Source organism: Symphodus melops (genome assembly GCF_947650265.1).
Source record: "Symphodus melops genome assembly, chromosome: 21".
Lineage (NCBI taxonomy): Eukaryota > Metazoa > Chordata > Actinopteri > Labriformes > Labridae > Symphodus > Symphodus melops.
Window position 1 is genome coordinate 11,501,512 of NC_136711.1, and position 19,704 is coordinate 11,521,215.

Sequence of the window (19,704 nt, forward strand, 5' to 3'; positions counted from 1 at the left end):
TAAAGGGCCTTCTTACCCTGCACACACGCAAACCTCTGCTGTATCATAAGTTTTGTTTTCACATCATCATCCAGATGCTGGTCCATAAACTAATTAGAGAACAATTTATTTTAATCATATTGTGTGATTTCTACGTAAAGCACTTTGCACATGTTGGACAGACCATGTGATCTGTACTTGCAGCTTAAAACCAGGAGATGGAGGCAGAGTATTCTTGACAAAAAGGCTTGCACACTAAGGTAACAAATAGAGTTGAGCTATCTAACTAATTGCTCAACTTTAGTAATTGAATTTGTGGTTTTGAATATCTAATAACTAAATTGGAGCATTTCCTTGACGATATACATGTTACTATTAAACCACATCATGTTTCAATCATGTTCACCCACTAAAAGTGATGTCAGCCTGACTACAGTGGTTCTTTGTCTCAATGTTTTTATGATGAAGTTGAGATTTAAGGATGCTTAGATTCAACTTCAAGAAGGCATTGCTGAATAATGCTTGTTATTTTATCAACACAAAGAACTGCACCACGCCTTAGTACATTTAAACCCTTACTTTTAAACTACACTGTATCTCCAGCCCGTCATTTGACAGCCTATACAACAATCCAAATGAGAATCACGAACACCAAATCCACCTGTCATAAACAGAAAATAATGTTGTTTTGAAAGATGACCCAATTTGTTCTCCTCTTGACTTCAATGATTCAATAAATAAACTGCATCACTTTAAATACCAAATACTGTTTGGATTTGTTACTTTTTCATACCAATGTTAAAAAAAAGAGTTTTCACAGCAGTCTATGAGTTTCCTGTAGTATAGTACTACTATAGTACAAATAATAAATAACTACAAACATGGCTGGAGTATTGGTAGAAGTCTTGTTCAATCACACAAAATCAAAACAACATCTCATTTATCAGCGTAGAAGTGGGCGTTTATGAGAAATGCCTGATAAACTGTGTCCTTAAAATCACTTTCTACATATTTACAAACACAAATAATTATTATTCGTTGTTATCTTGGGACAGTAGAGGCCTGCACATGATTGGGTGCCTTTCCACAAAGGACAGTAAAAGTCTGTTATTTTATCCTTTATCTTTTGTCCTTGTTCAGCAGTGTCAGTCTTTTCCTCTGTATGTGATGTTTGTGAAAGTAGATGTGGCTCCTTTGTAGAGCGGGTTGTGTCCCTGTTGTGAAAATACACATAAAGAGACATAAGTTAAAGGGAAACAAATTAATGAATGAGAGAGAACATTAATGCAATGAATGGCTACTCCATGTCAGCATTTATTCAGTACACCTCTCCTGGGATTTAGACACGAGTATTAACTTAAAAGTATCGTCGATGGATTTGGTTTCTGTTACTAATAAAGCACTCTGATAGTGTTCAACCTTATGGGATTCCTTTTCTCTTTTTTTCAGGCCACAAAGAGGCCTGTTACCAGTAAATAGCTCATTAGCGTTTGCTAATTTAAACCCAGCCCTTCCGGTGGCTGCCTTTTGTTCTGCTGGGAGTTACAACATGCCACAAAAATAATAAAAAACATCTTCAGCCAAGGAGGGTGAGAGACTGCGTGTGTGGCCTTTAGTGTGTGAATGTGTGTGTACAAAAGGTGCTTTCAGGGCGGCAAGAAATAATGTATTAATTGCATCGTTGCTAAGTGTATATTTTCTAAATAAAGACTACGAACACTGGTTTATCTTGATTGATGCCTGAAAAAACTGAACGGAGTGCGTGCTGAATTTACTGACCGTATCCCATTTGGCACGAGCCCGTTCTTCCTCAAATTTGGCGAACTCCCGTCTGTCGTGAATTGTGACAAGTAGTTTCCAGATAAGCAGAGCGGCCAACCCTAGAAAGAGGATGGCTCCAGCCACAGATAGAAGAACCACCAAAACGTCTGGACCTTTGGGGCAGTCTGGGTGGAAGAGGAAGGGCAAAAAAGAAGAAGAGATAAAGTCATGAGTCACATGGGCACACAGGAGAAGATAAGCCAGGAGTCATGACAGAGGAAGTCTGCTTTCATAACACTGTTTCCTCCCTGCCTCCATCTTCACTTACATGGATTTTATATTGCTTTTGCTGCTGCCCACTCTTCTATTAAATCTTCTAAATGACTTCTGGATTCAGAAATATTCTCTTGGATTCTATTGGATATTTTACAGGAAACCTTCAAGGTTAAGTGATGAAGACAATGTAGAAGAGGCAAACGCTGCAGTATGACTGGTGGTCACTTGAGGCTGGCTCCAAAGATGAAGGAGACCAGAAGGAGGCTGTACAATTTGACTGATAGTACAAGTCCCTGTTAACATGAAGCTGTCCTTCCCTAAACTGTCTTGTAACTTTACACTACTTGCTTTTTTTTTTTTTTTTTTTTTTAATTTTCCCAACATTAGCTTCTCTGGAGAACTTTGCTATAAATGAACCACCAAAAACGGTTTCTTTTTGAGGCTCAAAGGTTAAAGATTAGGTTTTCAGAATCCTATTGTTTTTGTGCCAATTTATTTTTATTTGTCCCATGCCGCAGCTAAAATTCCCTTCAGACACAACACGGAGCTTGGCACAGTAACTGTAAATGATGTGCATCAGCGTCTCAAAACTATAAACACAATTGGCAAGATGGTGGCGCTTCATTTAAAGACACAGACCCAATTGTTAAAAGCTCATGTCCCTCACACCACAAGTCATATTTACTTGACAGTTGGTACACTACTCCAGCTCATTGTGCTCTACAAAATAAGCCTCTCGGACCAAAGTCCTCCATGGTGTATTTTCTGCATTCTTTTTTTACATCTCCTAAACTGTTGGGTCAAATTGTAGATAGTTTGCTGTGGATGCTCATTGGGCAAAGCTTGTTAAATGTTTCACAAATGTTGTTAATATCTTATTAAGTTTAAAATACATTGAGAAATACATTTCAAAAGCGGTGGAGCTTATAAGAGAAAACAGCCATAATAATGATTCGGCCAATGGGCCGTCTAGTAAATCCATCCTAACCCATAGCTGTTTCCAAAAATGTGTATCTGAGGCACCAAATGGCCTTGCAATTATGTTGCATGTATGGAGGCTTTAATTCTTGTAGCGGCTGTAGGTTTTAATTGGACCTCGGCCCTTTGATGCATGTTATCTCCCTCTCTCTTCTCTGAATGTTTTCTGGAGCTGTTCTATCCATTAAAAATGTCCTGAAGATATTTTCAAAAAAGTGTGTGTGCCATCACTGGGTGGCCAGATTATCTTCCAAATTGGTGTACTTTCTCTGTGGGTAAGTATTCATCAAAATGTCAGATTGATAAAATATTGAATAGCTGAAGGGTTTGTGATTATTTTATGACTAATTAATTGTGCTCACTCCTTCTTTAAGCAGAAGGAGTGACCAGCTGAAAGTGTTGTGGCTGGAACCCTTTAACTGCCACTCGCAGCAATTATTTTTTTCTTTTTTTTGCCACCAAAAGGCAGTAAAAACAAGCTGTGAACACACTGAGATTTTATTATTGTATCAGATTGGGTGGAGCCATCTCTCCTCTTAGAGAGGGAGGGATTCATGCAAAACACAAACATGTATGGAACATGTATGCAGGACACATAGACAGGCTGCGTATCTGGAATGAGGAGCAGTTCTAAACACAGAGCTGAGAACTACAAACCCAGAGGACTGAGGGAGGTCAACTTCACTCAAACATTTTTTACTCAAGGATATGTTTTCATCAGGGATATTTGATATTTGCTTTATTTATATTAGCAAATTTGTAAAATTAGTCCCTTAAGTTGATATTTCCAACTTAATAGCAACAAGTTTCCTTTTCACACAAGCAGCAATAGCGTGTATTTGGAGTTTTTTTTGGGGCTATGTTATGTATGTTATATCCATAGACTGTAAAAATTAACGAACGAAGCCTGAGTGACATTAGCAACGGCAGGCGCCTCTGGATGCTCATTGGCTGCTGCCACCATGTTGGAAATGCTGTTTCAGCCTCACTTTCAGTCAAAACAATGACAGGCTTAGAGCCAAAGCTGAGTCGGGTTTTAAGCGTCTTGACAAACGTTTTCTAAATCAAAACTGAGCTGTTTTAAAAACATTCACCCCCTGTACAGTGTGTGCCTATGGTGACAATAGCTAATCAGACCTATATCGATTTTTGTACCAGGCTGTAAACATATTAATATATGCTGCAAAAACAGATTATTATGCCAGTCATGTTTCCAGTATGTGACTTCCGGTGTTCCTGGAACCAGCTTCAAGTGGATACTTTTCTAAGAATTGCAGGATTTGCACTTCCACAGTGGTTTAATTTTTCAAAACAGGAGATAACCACTTGGTTATACCTGATATTAAATCCTTTATAAGATTTAATTTAGCTCCACTTTTCTCACCCGCTACTTGGCCAGTTTATTGTTTTTTATTCCACAGTGGCCTTCAGAGGTTGGTTTTAGAGCACAACTGCCTGCTGTTGCTGAATAAGAACAGTAATGAAAAAGAGCCAAAACAGAAACGTTTAGCCAAACCAAAATAATTAGCTGACAGTGACTATGAGGCTAACTGTCGAGCTTGGTGGTAAATAATTCTTCATCGGTGAGTACAACTTATCCTCCTAGCGGCTTTACTTTTATTTGCTACATTACAAGAAATGGACACCAATGTTATTGACAAAGAGATGTCATTTGATTAAAACAATGAAAATAATTTGTTTTCCTGGTAACAGGATGCAATGATTGAAGTCTGGTAATGGTTTTCTTCTTTATTGCAAATGTCTAAAGTTTAAACTTCTATTCACCAGCGTTACGATCCGTCTTGTCTCTATATGTTTTTGTTTGCCGGTCTGGATCTCTGTACTATTTACTCACTTTCGTATGTGCATAGTAAGCCAAGTGGATAGAAGGAAGCTGGGTTAATGTAAAGGTACAACCAGGGTTAATGTTTACAACCAGCATCAAAGCCTTCTACCTCTTCCTGCCTCCTTATAGCTTACGGTATTTCCCTTTACTTCCTGCTCTTGAACTGACCCTTTTGATCCCTATAGATGCTACCAATAAGGCAAAACACACATTATACACACATTAGAACTCATGACTATTTCTAAACCTACTGTTATACATATTACGACTATTGAATGAGAAAATGCTTCATATCTTTTTCCCAATTTCACTGTCCTCTCTTCTTTTTATCCTGTAAGTCTCATTCTTCCCTTATAAAATGTTTTCCATCCCTTTCTTTTTCTTACAAAGTCTCCTCTATTTCTCCCTCTCCTGCTTCCCTCTTGAGGATTTGTGGAGTCAGCGGGTTCCAGGAGGACCTGGCCAGCTGTTTACGACCCTCTTTGACACGACGGGGTGCACTGTGTTCAAGGCAAATTTTGGTTTACTCCTCTGCTACCCAGTTGTGTCTTAATTAAACCCACACATTCATTAAAGGCAAACCCTGGGACAGACTTTCTCTGCGGGCACTGCTGGTCATTAAAGGCTGTTTTGCCGCCTCACACTATTTCTTTTTGGCCACTTAACAAGCAGATGAAGGGCATGCAGAGGGATGTGACAACTCGTACTCGAGTAAAGAGAAAACACACAGGTTTCACTAGTAGAGGATTTTGTTTTTCAACTAATCTGACTTGAATGTTAATTTTCCTTTCTGTTTTCTGTGCAATGCTTGCTTTTTATGCTATCAATTTTGCTTTGCTCGTATCTGCACAAAATCCAAACCATGTTTTTTATACTGTCGTTTAGCCAGTATTTAATTTTTTGGGGGTCATTTTAGAGTGCTAAACAACATTTAAACACTACATTGAAAACCATGAAAGTGTGGAATAAATATCTGACTAGGTAGCTGCTAAATGATTATTTATGTTCAACAGCTCATTTCTACAGCTTCCTGAGAGTTTGGTATTGTTTAGCTAAAACAATGTAACCTAGATTATTCAACCTTTTTTTAAAGCAGCTGAAAAGAAGGTTAAATAGAGATTAAGTCAAAAACAATGAGCTAAAATAAGATAAATCATTCTGAAGAAAGAGAGCAGTAGAGTTTAGAAATCACATTTGGGTTCCTCACAAAGAGCAACCCATTAACATCAACATTTTTTATTGAAGTAATCATTAAAATATTATATCATTGATTAAAACAGCTTTAATTTTCTGTGGTTACTCAAAATTTTAATGCACCACAGATTTTTCTTACCTGGCTCTTTGACGACAAACAATATAGACTTGCCACTGGTGTCCTCATAATACTGGAAACGCTCCAGGCAATCATCCTCATCCTTGTAAGTGCAGTTCACAGCATTTGTATCATGGAGCACTGCGTGGAGAGAAAATAGTTTCTTTTTAAACAGAAAATTCCTTTTTTTTTTCATCTTTTTCTTCTTGCTAGTGATTGTAACTGTTTTCAAGTTGTAAGTGATGGCTTTATGGGTTGGTAATTGTTAAGATTGGTCTCACCTAATATGTCAACCAGCATAATTTCATCCTTGCAGATTCGAGAGCAGGTGTTGTCCTCAAACAGCTTTCCCCTCTTGAAGTGCTTACACTCCACACACTCTCTTCATAAAAAAAAAAAACATACATTCAATTGTTACTTTATTCCGAAAGCAGATGTTTAATATGTCCATTGTTTTTTGTCGACTTACTTCTTCATCGTGCAGGCATCAGGGCAGGTGGGGCATTTGTCACATGTGGCTCCATAAGCACCTGGCTGCGTGCACTCACAGGCCCCACATTCACACTGGCCCCTACCGCTGCACAGCAGACCCACATTGGACATGCAAGTGTCAGTGCGTCTGGAGCAGTTACAGTTCTCACCCTGCCAGTCTGGTGCACACTGGCAGAAGCCACAGTTACAGACGCCATGGCCTGGTACAGGGACGACGAAAGAGGAATCAAGAAAACAACCATTTATTATTTGACCACTTTGCTGTTGCTTTTATGCCCGGCATGAGTATGTAGTGACAACACCACCAAAGTGTCAGTGGGTGCAGAGGCTTTTCAAAGCCACTAGAAAATTGTTTACTGGTAACAATTTATTTCCAAAGAGACAGCCAATAAATGATTAAGGAGAGGAGGACAGTGCGAGTAAAAGAAATTCCGAGCTAAAACGCGGGTGTGGTCGGAGTTTGGAAACAAAGAGGAAAGGCTTGGGCTGCTTTGTGGTGGTTGACAGGACTGTATTTTAAATTGTTGTGGATTATTTGTTTTGAATGAGTCAGTTTGATAGGCTAATATTATATGTTGTTATTTTTAGCCGTGTTAACAAACACAAACTTCTAGTCTAAATCTTTTTCACGTTATAACCCCATAAAAAGTCCTTGTACCTGAATCATTGTCATCTTTTTTTTTACTTTATCACCATAGGGTCAGTTTATTACTCTAAAGATTACATTTATACAGTCTTTACAAAGAAAAGGCAGGTTTTCATGAATTCATCTAATGCCTAGTATTAGATTCCATTTTCTAGGAAAGTTTCTTTAGAAATCTTGGAAAATTTCTGTGGGCTTCAATGTTTGTCAGGTCAGCATGAGTCTTTAAATGATCTATCCTAGCTTGTTAAGTGGTTTTGAGTGTATTTACCACAAGCCTGTGTCAGAACTTTGTATATTTTCCTATTGGATTAAATGTTTGAACTGTGTTGTTGTTAAGAAATTACAAAATAGCTTGAGAATATCCACCACTTTGCCTTTAAGACAAAAAACATACAAGCTCCCTCAAGCTAGCTAAAACATGCTAGCTGAGATACATTCAATTGTTTTCTTTTTCTGAATAATAGTGTTTGCACCAACAACCACTTAAACTTTCCAATAGAAACAATTCCACTACATCTTGGTTAGACATTTTTTTGCATATGTTAGCAACCTCTATGTTTGATTTTGAGAAGTATTTAGTGTTTGTTAAGAGACACAAGCCCCACTTGATCTTGTGGAGAGCTTTTACTTTTGGATACATGGTTCAGTGTGTCAGGGATGAATTTGTCCACTTGTGTTTGTTGTTATTCCATGTATCTATGTGTGTATGTGCATACCAATTTACAAAGAGTGACAATGCAGAAAACAGTGTGGCCTATATCAACACAACAATGCCATGGTAAACAATAAGACAGGAAGCTTCTTGGAACCGTCTGACTAAATAAAAATGTACCCTTGACCAAACCATCATTACCACTTGACCACAGAACCGCTGACTTTTAATTACATCCCTCAGTGGGGACGAACATAGACTGTGTTCCTCATCGTGAACAAGGCATTTTCAGACAAAAGACCATATCTTAGATGCACGCACAGACCCACACACACACACACACACACACACACACACACACACCTACACACACAGTGATCATTTCCAGTTCTCTCCATCTCGGCCTCTTTCTGACCAAACATGGGTTTATTTTTAGCCTCATTACACCCCACGAGCCAATATGTAAGCAGAAAGGTATTTTTCATGTTAATCTACGGGCACTGGGGAATAAACGAAAACATTTCCCTGTGAGGGGAGCAGATGGGGGGGGGGGGGGTAGAGTGATATGATATCTTATGGTAAGCTATAGGCAGTAGTGCAGCCAATGTGCAACAATGCTATATGAACATTTTTCGTACATTTTTTAGTAAATCAATTACCAGTTGATGTTCTAACTACTATACAATGTAGAAGAGCACTTGTGATACATCAGTGTAAATTCTAAATTCTAACTTTGTCTCGACTCCATCCTCCAGCTCTCTTTGCAAGAAGAGGAAAACAGCCAGCCTGACACAAAATATGTTGTTCTTACATGTCTGATTGAGCATGGATGGTAAAGACTAAGGAGTTAAACGTTCAACATTCAACATCAGGTGTTAGCTGATGTATTTGTGCTGTTACAGGTTAGCCAAGCTAAACTAAGCTCTAGACATGTGCTGCATCAACAAATAATTGGGCAGAATGGGTAAAACAGAAATATCTCACACAGATAAATGATAAATGGATTGGAACAGAGACTTTTAAGTCTTCTTACTACTTAAAGCAGGTGTAGCAGCAGTAGCACTTAGGGGTTGAGTAGCTTGCCCAAATGCACTTTAGCATGTGGCTTCATGATGCGGGGAATTTAACCGCAAAACTTCCATAGAGAGATTGCCAACTCTACCATGATAAATATTGTCATGAATAATAACCAGTGATGGTGACTACATGTCTTATTTACTTGGTTTAATGCACAATAGTTTGAGACATCTTCTATCCATGACTATGTTTAACGGTTCATTGAATTTCCTTGTATAGATTATGCTGAATTTAAGTGTTATAACAGGTACATAGAAAATCAATTACTATTAGAAAAAGACTAAAAGCATGGACAATTAATATGGTTTTATGTTTATCCCAGACTGAAAATAAGTGACAAACCTCCTCAGGATAACATTTCTTTTGGCTGAATAGCATACTATCTTTTTTAAATCAATAGAAAACAGAAGGATTCTGAGTCTCTGACTTAAAGCTCTTAACAATTACCAAACACAAACTCATCCTAACTATTTCAAAACCTCAACCACATTAATGAAACGTTCAGAAAACCGAGACGAGTCTCCTTTAAGCGGAGAAAGCTAATGTCAAACTTGAGAAATCTCCTCTATACATCAATCCTGTTGAACTTTGTCATACAAAAGCTTATCCTGACTGTCATAAACATACAACCTGGGTTTACATTCACACGCATGCACACATCACACCATGTGTTTATTGTGAATGGAGCCCATGTCCCGGGCAGAGGGGAGGGTTGTTATTGTAAGTAATGTTTCCCAGATTGGGTGGGTGGCAAGTCAGTGTGGTGAAGGGGGACCGCAAACCCCTGATGGCAAAGAGGCATACATTGTCTGAAACTCTACACATTATGTTTATGAAAGTCAGAGGGACACTTATACCTACCTCATCCTTCACTTTCACCAGTATTGTTTGATTCATGATGGAAAACGGTTTCACAGTTTAAGAAATAAGATGAATCTGAACATAAAGAAAGCAGCAGCTTTGCTTAGCTTAGTATTGTATTATAGCCTTGTTGTGAACCCTGCAATGCTGATAATACTTCAGGAAGCCACTGCAAAAATTATGAATGTGATATATTTACAAAAGATAGGGGGGAAAAAAACCCAAATTTGCGAATTTACATGTCAGATGTTTGAGGGATTAAATACTTTTAGCCAGCAATTACCTTTATCTTAATGCTATGCTAATACGCTAATCAGCCCTAATAACATGTTCAGATAGGAGAATTGTATTATTCTTCTGGTCAAGCTTGACAAGAATACAACAAATCATACTTCCTAAAATATTGAGCTATTCCTTCAAACGTAAAAACAAACTATCAATGTTCATCAAAATGTATTGCATAATGTTGCATATCTGTTGCAAGCTGTATTGCATAAAAATGTTTTTCAATTATTTGTTTTGCATGATTTTGGTGGCTCACACTGAAGAAGTTTAACCTGTTAGGTGTACCATTTTTTCCTTGGTAAATATTTGTAATTCATACATTTATATTGGATTTTACACTCATGGTTATATGTAAGGAGATATCAAGGTCTGGGTGATTAAGGTGTGAATGTTCTTCTCTATCCTCTAACTTTTACACAACAACAAACACAGCAGTAACAATTAATTTCAAAATCATTTGATCTTTCTATTAAACATTCATTCTAAAGGCAAATCATATTCCTATATTGGCTCATTAGATCTTACCTGAGCATAGTTCACCCTTGTAGCGAAGGCAGTTGAAGTCGTCACACTCGCAGAGCTTTCCCCACACTTTTCCAAAGTCGCTGCTGTGGCACACACACTGGCCGCACACACAGTCTCCACGGCCACTGCAGATGGCAGACTGAGGACCTCTGGAGCCTGCAGGTCCACTGCAGCGGTCTTGCTCTGAGGGGTTATAATCCCCCTCTGCACATTCGCAGTGCGGACCAAGGCGGCCTGGGTGGCAATGGCAGATGCCACACTCGTAGGTGCCATTTCCATGGTTACACTTAGGACTGTCGGGCTGGGCTTTGCTCTGACACTTACAGTCGCACTCAAAGGTGACAGTGATGGAGAGGGAATCCTTAAAGCCCACAGGTTTAATGATGAAGGTTTTTTTCTTCTGTTTGGGGCAACCACGAGCTCTGGCTTCCACGCTGAAAGAGACCTGAGAGGGAATTGAAATTGTGACCAAAACAATTGGGATGAAAGAAATGTTTGTCTCAAAAATGTTTAGAGTTTTGTGTTTGAATGTTTTCTTAAGTTTTACAGCAGATTCTGTATCCAGATTATCTTTTCTCTGTAACACCCGATTGTAAATGAGGTAACAAATTACAGCAGTTAAGTAAATGTTGTTTTATTAGGCCTTTAAACCATGAGCATTGTCTAAGCATTGGGTGGAAACAACACAAAAATGTCAGACAGGAATGCCTCCATATGTATTTAGTAAAAGTAACTGTTCATTCAGCATTACATCCCAATCTGGTAAATGTCCAAAAGTGGGCAGTTTTCAAATCTGGAGAGAAAGCCTTATATGGTGAAAACAAGAGGAGCCAAGGCAGAAAAAAGAAATGTGTGAAGGCCAAAAAATGTCACCTGCAGTGAGGAGAGAGCTGGGAAAATAGCCAAAGAAGAGGTGATAAAGAAGAAATGCAAAATAAAAAAACAACAAAAATAACTGTGAGTTGTCAGATTGCTGTGAATAAAGAAGCCAGAAGAATTGAAAGACAAGAAAACATAAAACTCTAAAAAAAACCCTGATCAGTTTTTTTCCCCATCATCTGCTCTTTGACTCCATGAGGGAAAATCTTGTTAAAAGCAGCAAAAGGGGAAATGGAAAGAAACCAAAAATAACTTAAACTAAAGTCTGTCTTTTTTTTTTTTAATGAATCATCCTAATGGAAGAACAATAATCCATTTTTGTTGAACAGAAAATTTGTTTTCCATTAATTTCAACAGTGATGCCATGAAGTTTGTAGAGAGAGTCAGAAGTAGACATGACTTAATGTTAATTGGCAGGAAACATGAACAAATGTGGGTGTCGGATTGCATGCACTAACCGTGTCTCCTATCTTGAGTCCAGAGCAGGATTTAAGGCCAGGGATGATCTCTCCATTCAGACAGGTGGCGTTGAAGGACAGGGACAGTTCCTCAGGGACTCCTTGAAGCTCCAACTCCACCTTAGAGCGAATTTTCTGACAAAAAAAAAAACAGTAGGAAACACATGGAAGGCTTACAATGGAGATAATGTTGAAACTGCTTAAGTTAGTGTTACAGAAAACTAAATAATTAAACAACTTTTTTTCACAAATCAAAACATGTATTATTTTTCCTCCCATTCTCCCAAAACATTGCTTTGTATGAGGGAAATACAAGTGCACATGTAAAGACTTAATTTCCACCTGCTTGCATTTAGATCTTAGACCCAAGTAATCACACAACAAGGAGTTTACTGCATTTGGTCAGCTTGACACTTCGACCACTGCAGAAGTTCAGCTGAGACTTTGGCTCAACTGTGTATATGACTCAGACGCTATGGGTGTGTGTCAGCAAACACATGTCAATCCCTAAAACACTGTCTAGTCTAAGGTTTGTGCATGTGTATGAATGTGTGTGTGTGTGTGTGTGTGTGTGTGTGTGTGTGTGTGTGTGTCTGTGTGTGTGTAACACTTACAGTGTAGGCCTTCAGTATGAGCTGAATAACATTGCCAGAGTCGTTTGACAGTATTCCGACCGTGGTGCCAGGAATAAGCTCACTGTAGTTCTACAAGACAGAAAAACACAGAATGAACGCCTTCAGAAAACACAGTCAGAAAAACTATAAATCAACATTTTTTTAATGACTTTTACTTATTAGTTCATGTTTGTGTCACATAAACGGTGAAATGAACGTCATTAAGATTTTTAACGTAATTACTTTTACCTATACAACTTGTACTACTGCTGACGACTGAATTATCAAAATCAATGCAACTTTGTCAGTACAGTTCCACTGACAGTGTTCCCTTCATTTAAAGAAAATTGATGGCAAACAAGGTCACCAAAATGAAGCTTATTGGAAACTCTCTGGGTTAGTTTTAAAAGGTGTACGTAACCTTTTCTGTCGTAGGGGCAAGAAACATTTTAAAAGCAGTAGTTTCTCACACTCTTAACCTGCCCTATGTCCTTGGATTCCTTACCTGTTGGTTGGATGATGAATTGAATAATCTTCCTCTGTAATTCCTTCAAACACTCCAGTTTGGAAAAAAAAATGAAGTTTGTATCTTACTGTGTCTGTCCTAAAAAAAGTGATTCATTTTGAGTTTTCCAGTCTTTCAATGCAGGATCCAAGAATCTCAAAACCAGTGAGGTTTGGGGGACTTGTGTTAAAATGTTCTGTGTTTAACATGAGATTAAAACAGACTTGGATTTGTCTATATCTCAGTTTTCCTCTAAAAACATTGTGCTTAAAGCACTTTGCTGTGTACTTTTCTGTGCTGCTGACCTGGTACAGAGGAACCACAGGGTTGGTGACGGCAAAGATGAGGTTGATGTTGTTCTCTGACATCTTCTCTGTGATCAGAGCGAGAGACGGGTAATCCTGTGGAGTCAAACCAGGTGGTATGGTAAGCACATGCACACATAAACACACATGTTCCCTCTCACACTTCGACAGTTTTAAACAATGCCTCACCCTTTTCTGCTTGTCCAACTAACACACACTTCCAGTATTACACTAACCATGATGGTAGACATGTTGTACATATTGTCAGAGTTGAGGTGACACTTTCCATCGTGGGGCTGCACGATTCCAGACAGACGACCGTCCAGAGCTTGGTGGGTCTTAGCATCAGAGGTGAAGATCAGAAGGTGAGAAGCACCAGGACGCCAACCAATCTGTTCCTGGTTAACATCCACACATGTAGAAAGATAGAAAGGAAAGATTAAACTTTTTTTGAAGTCAGATTTTGAATGTTGGAGAGGTTATATTGAAGTCAATTTTAGACTCTTATCTTAATCAGACATTCTTTTTACCTCACCTTATGTTGTTTGTTTACCTAAAATCTAGTTGCTGTTCTTTTTCCTTAATTGTTTGAGTGTGCACATCTGTTACAGAAGTGTGAAAGACTGTTAAACAAAATCGGAGTTGCGTGTTTCAGTATGTGCACACACCTTGCACACAGCAGCCTGGATGATGGCATCAAAGCCTCCCTCAGGGGCATCTCGGTTCCTTGAGACCATCTGCTTCTTCACCTCCTCTGTGAAGCGGCTCACCTCCTCCGTCAGAGACAGAACGTGTTTGTAGCCAAACTGGGGCAGACAGGTGGTGTTGATGCTGCCAATAACACAGAGATCATCTAATCAGAGGAGCTGATCAAAGCTTGGATTCATCTGAACATATTTTTTATAAAAAAGTTATTGAAGGGAAGTTATGACTGGGAACATAAACAGCTGGATCAGGTTTGTTACGTTTGTGTTTGAAAAGGTATATCAATCTAAAGATGTTTTGCAAAGCCACAGTTATATTTATTATACATACCATAACATACAATTTATTTTCTCCTTTGGGACATTTTGTTTGGACCCAAGTGCTGCATACATTCATTGGGCTCTAATTTTGACATTCATACAGTTTGGCTTTTATTCATTAAGATTTCTTTGCCGTATTTACTGTCAGACTTCAGACTGTCAGTGTTCATTTTTAAACTCAAAGTCATTTTATATTTTACTCAGGTGTTCCAAGACAGCATTAACAGCCATGCTAGCCTCTTAATGAGACTTTAATAAGTTACAATGGTGCTTGAAAATAAAATCTAAAATCAGCAAGGAACAATGGTAACATTTGTTTAGCTTTCTTACAAGCTAATATTTGCTAACTTGCACTTTATGCTAATATTGTGAGAATGCCCATTTGTTTTGTTATTATTTGTTTGTAAGTAAAGTATGTAAGTCAAATATATGAATGTTTCTTCACAGACATGAGCTACAGTAAATAGTGCTTTACATGGACATACCATCAAGAACTATTGATATAAAACATACAACTGTCTCATGAGCCAAGCAACTAATTATGTTCAAAAATGTCTGACACGTTCTCTGGCTCATTGAAAATATCTAACTACCCAGTACATTGACAATGTTTAGCATGATTAAATAAATATACCACTTGACTCTTGAACTGGCAGACCACAGGGATATGTTCTAAGTAATCTAAAGTTTGGTTGCACAAAGCCTTAAAAAATATATGAATCTTAATAAATTATTTCAAAGGGAAAACAACAACTTTTTTTAACAACTCTAATGCCATTCATTCAGAAGTTTCTGATATATTCAACCAAGAAAAAGAAGAAACTCAGTAGTGCCGGTGAGTGAATAGATTCCTCAAAGTAGAATTCAAGCTGCCATCAGATAGCATTTGAGATGTTTCAGTTTGGACCAATATGATGAACAAAATAAAGGTGCCACCTGAGACTTTAGACTTTTTCATTATGTTAATTGTTCTTTTCCAAAATCCTTTAGTTTCACAAAAATCACTCTTCCTCGAAGAAGACTTTATCAGCACTTCCATTGTGCCCCTCTGTCTCCCTCCATTATGAATCACTGGACCAAAATTCTCCCCTTGTCTTATCTCTTATCCGAAACATTCCTGGAAGCTGGGTCTCAGCAGACCGTTTGTGAACAAGAAAATAAATGACCGTCAAAGAGACCCTTAAACAACCAAATCAACCTCAGAAGAGCTTTGGGTGGGGTTAGGTGGTTTGCATTGGGACACTTTTAACCTCTCAGTAGATTACCTACAGCTGATTCAGAGCAGCTGACCAAGCAGTATGAAACCACAATAAGCCTTTAACAAGTGCTGTGACTCTGAGCATGCATGAGTTTTTACTGAGCAACGCTGTGTTTAAAGATGTCCTCACGAACATGACATCATCTGCATAATGAAGCTCGTTCCCACAAACAGACATAAACAAGTAGCTAAATGAAATCAACACCAATCAGTAGTCCTGGATATAAAGAGTGTTTAACCCCTGACGCCTGAATTTGTTTCCAAGTGTTAAAACATTTTTTTACATGTGTTTCTGCTTTCAAGTAGATGCTAAATTAAGTTGAGAAAGTTTATTTGAAAACAGCATATAAATAGATATTACATAAAAATAGCACATACATAGCACATGAAACGGATGTTGTTGGTATGTATTGAAAGTTCATCAACCGGCAGTGGAGGAATACGGATGCTATTTTGGCTGCATTTGGAGCGGAAGCGGTTGGATGCAAATTTGCAACAATAGGCGTCAAGGGGTTAAAAGTCAATATTTGACTTGTTGCATTGTTGGTGTTAGATATTTAAAAGTGTAAAACATTGTATAGTTTTGGGATCCTCTCAGCTTTTATGCTTTACGAAGCTAACTATCAGAGAGTAGAAGGTGTTAGCGTATATACAAAAAAGTCAAGCTATTACTTTAATGTTTTTCATTTTGATAAATTGCCCTTTATAGCTTACAGCTTAACCAAATCTAAGGAAACACAAAAGTCTCATTTTTTGGACATTATTATTTCATGGAGGTAATTACACTTGGGAATGATGGAAGTAATTGATCTTTGATATCTTTAATTTGAGGAAGTGTACCTGGCGATCCACAATGTAAGCATCAGGAGTACTATGAGTTATGCCTGCATTGTTTTCCAATATGACTAACAAATACACCGTTTCATAAAACTGAAAGAAGTATGACATTCAAAATCAAATCCTGTACCTGTAACAGGGATTCTTTACCGCCTCTTTGGGGGAGATGTACATGTAGGGTGAAAGCGGCTTGTCCACAAAGGCCCCAAAGCCCATGCGGAGGTTGCTGGTGGTGCGATTCATGGCCTCTGCCAGAACCTTACCCAGAGTCCTCAGACGGAAGAGGTCATCGTTCATTGAGTAGGAGAGATCCATGAGGTAGTAAAGATCCACCGGGTAGTCCTCTACCTGACGCACTTTTACTGTAAAGCGCTTTGCATCATCTGATGGGAGACAGGAATTGATGTTACTTCTACTGTGACTATTGCATGACACTAAACTTATACTTACACAGTACATAAAAGGTACCGTGCATATAACTTTATTTAAAACAAAACACATATTTTCGCCATCAACAAATCGGAAGTTCTCCCGCCTTGGTTGTTCTTGGTTAGTGATCTACCTGGCCTGAGGGTGATGCTTAATTTCTGGGGTTTGATCTGGGTGACGTCTTGTGTGGCTCCCGCTGCCTTGTTACTGAGAGGCCGGTCTTCAATCACCTGAAGTTTACTGTTTGGAGACTCCAGAGCTGACAGAGCACAACCGGCTGCCACAAGGTTACCTTTTAAATCACAGCGGGAAGAACTGGCAAAACCCTGGCCAAAGTCCTGAAAGAATAGATCACAGGTTTTATGCAGGAAATCAGTCCATTTTCATTAAAAAAAAACACTGCTTTGGAAGTATATTCTTTTAAAAATGGAACCCAGCTGTTATTTATTCACAGAATTCTCAACTGTGACAAAGCTGTGTTGAGAAAGAGACCATATTGGATTCATTTAGAGGCTAAAGTCCCAAAATCACCATGAAAATGGTGCTTGTGTTGAAGAAAGAATCTCCTAAATTCACCAAATTGACAGCTTTAAAACGCAAAACCAGTTCATGTGCTCCTATAAATGATGAACCTTACTGTCAAGTCATCCTTAGAACATTTCACACTTGAGTGAAAGGCTGAGTTTGTTGACTCCCAAGGTGGGTTTACAGTTTTACATCATTCCACTCATTATAGTGAAACAGGAAACATACAGTAATAGTGAAGTCACTGTGTCTATTATACCAGGAATCCAATCCAAACAGATGGGAGAGGGTTTTGACAAATAGACACCAAAAGAATGAGCTTCTTTTATTCCTTTTCCCCTCGAATTTCTTTCTTTGGAATTGTACATCTGCAAGAATTCTTCTAAGTTGGATAACATGTCTAAAGAGGAGATCTGTACCACCCAGCACCAGCCCTTCATTGCCTGAATGAAATGAAGCGGAAAAGGGAACCCACCTCTTGTAAGCACCATGCGCAGCTGGGGTGAACAGCCAGACACTGCTTGCATGTGCTGGCCCCTCTGGTGGTGCAGACATTTGAACCTGTAACCAAAAAGTGTCAATATTTCTTCCAACAGTAAAGTGATGCCTCACCCATTACATCTTCAAAACGTCACAGAAATTTGTTTTGCCTCACAACATCTTATGTTCTTTTTTAATATGAAGTTAAAAAAAAAAATAAAAAAAAGCTTTTGCATGTGACAAAAGAGTATATGGGCCAAATGTGTTAAAGAGAGAACGTAGCATCAAGAGTTCTGTCAACAAAAGAACTGCATGTTATTGGGCTTAATTTTGGCACTTGACTGAGAAGTAATTATATACACATAATGCATCCATGTGCATTCTCTGCATTGCATTTTTCGTATTCCTGAAATGCATAAAGAAACACCAACTAGACCCTAAAAAGCAGGGATTCTCTCCAAATCTACAGAGCAACTTTAACAATCCAGTTATTTAAGTAAAAAAAAGAGAACACTTTATGAATCTGTGTCTCTGTGCAAAATATACATCTCTTAAGTAGCAACACAATAAAACACGACAATAGTATAATTACTACTCACCGTAAACTAATGTTATTCCATAAAATATGAGAATCCATAATATCCCTGACGCCGGTTGAGCACCCATCCTGGTGCAGGCTCTCTGTGGGGACGCAGCCTGCGGACGAACTCTGCTGATGCAGCTACAACTAGAAGAGAACAAGAGGAAGAAAAAAAAAACTTCCCTCTGGAATGGACACAACTCCAAATAGAGTCAAATGCCTTAAAACCACCCCTCACTCCACATCCAAAGCCCTCATTATCATCCTATTACATGAAGAGGGCGGGAAGAGGGCACGAAGAGGAGGTGGGAGCTTTTATTATGATGGAGGGCAGGTCTGAGAGCATCATCTAACATTTCATATGTGACGTTCAGATCCAGCTGCTATGTTTTTGTTGCGCACTTCGGCATATATTTATAGCCCATTTTATGAAAAGCACAGCATTTTAATTTGATAACAGATTCAATTTGGAATAAAACATTCTCATAAATAGGCTGATGATCTCTAGGCCCGCCCACTTAATGATAATGTAAAACTTTGATCATGGCATTAAAAAAAAAGTTTAAGGCTGTAAAATGAGTAGTAGCCTAACCGTAATAAATCTATGAGGTTGTAATCTTTCACTGTCATTATGCTATGACTGCCCCCTAGTGGACATAATAAAAAGGGCACGTCTCAACAAAATCTGTTTCCCTTCTTTTAATAAATATAAAACAACAGAATCAAAAGTCTTTGAAGGAAATAATAGCCAAATATATCATCTTATATACTATTTTAGTTGGTCACGTGCATTTAGTTCTGATTGTTGTTTGTTTTTTAAAGGGTGTGTTGAGAAGTACAGTCTCTAAGTTGTGACTGAATTTCCTTTACATATCTATCGTCAGAATAGGCCCTGACAGAGTGCTTGATATGGCCTATATAACCTTATATTATTTTTGCAATCATGCATGAATTAGAATTTTAAGGACATTTTGTCTCTTAACATAATTATACAGTTTCTTTGAACCGTGAATGTAAAAAGGGCTAGTATATAGGCCTAAGATGTCGTGTAACTCGATAAAATATAATATTCAGTTAAACGTGCTGAATGGTGTCCCATGTACTGTAGGGCAGGAAGCA

General features: G+C 38.3%; 1 protein-coding gene across 1 annotated transcript; it reads right to left on the reverse strand.

The window, feature by feature from the left end:
- Window positions 1-865: 865 nt before the first annotated feature.
- LOC306817127 (integrin beta-3-like) lies at window positions 866-18,702 on the reverse strand. Its single transcript, XM_079333744.1, has 15 exons — window positions 18,605-18,702; window positions 18,001-18,086; window positions 17,134-17,338; window positions 16,702-16,954; window positions 14,120-14,282; window positions 13,688-13,849; window positions 13,452-13,547; window positions 12,642-12,731; window positions 12,028-12,162; window positions 10,691-11,135; window positions 6,622-6,844; window positions 6,434-6,534; window positions 6,174-6,293; window positions 1,759-1,925; window positions 866-1,193 (listed from the first exon to the last, which is right to left on the reverse strand). The coding sequence occupies exons 1-15, from the start codon at window positions 18,669-18,671 to the stop codon at window positions 1,125-1,127; spliced, it is 2,382 nt and encodes a 793-aa protein (XP_079189870.1). The 5' UTR covers window positions 18,672-18,702; the 3' UTR covers window positions 866-1,124.
- Window positions 18,703-19,704: the final 1,002 nt, after the last annotated feature.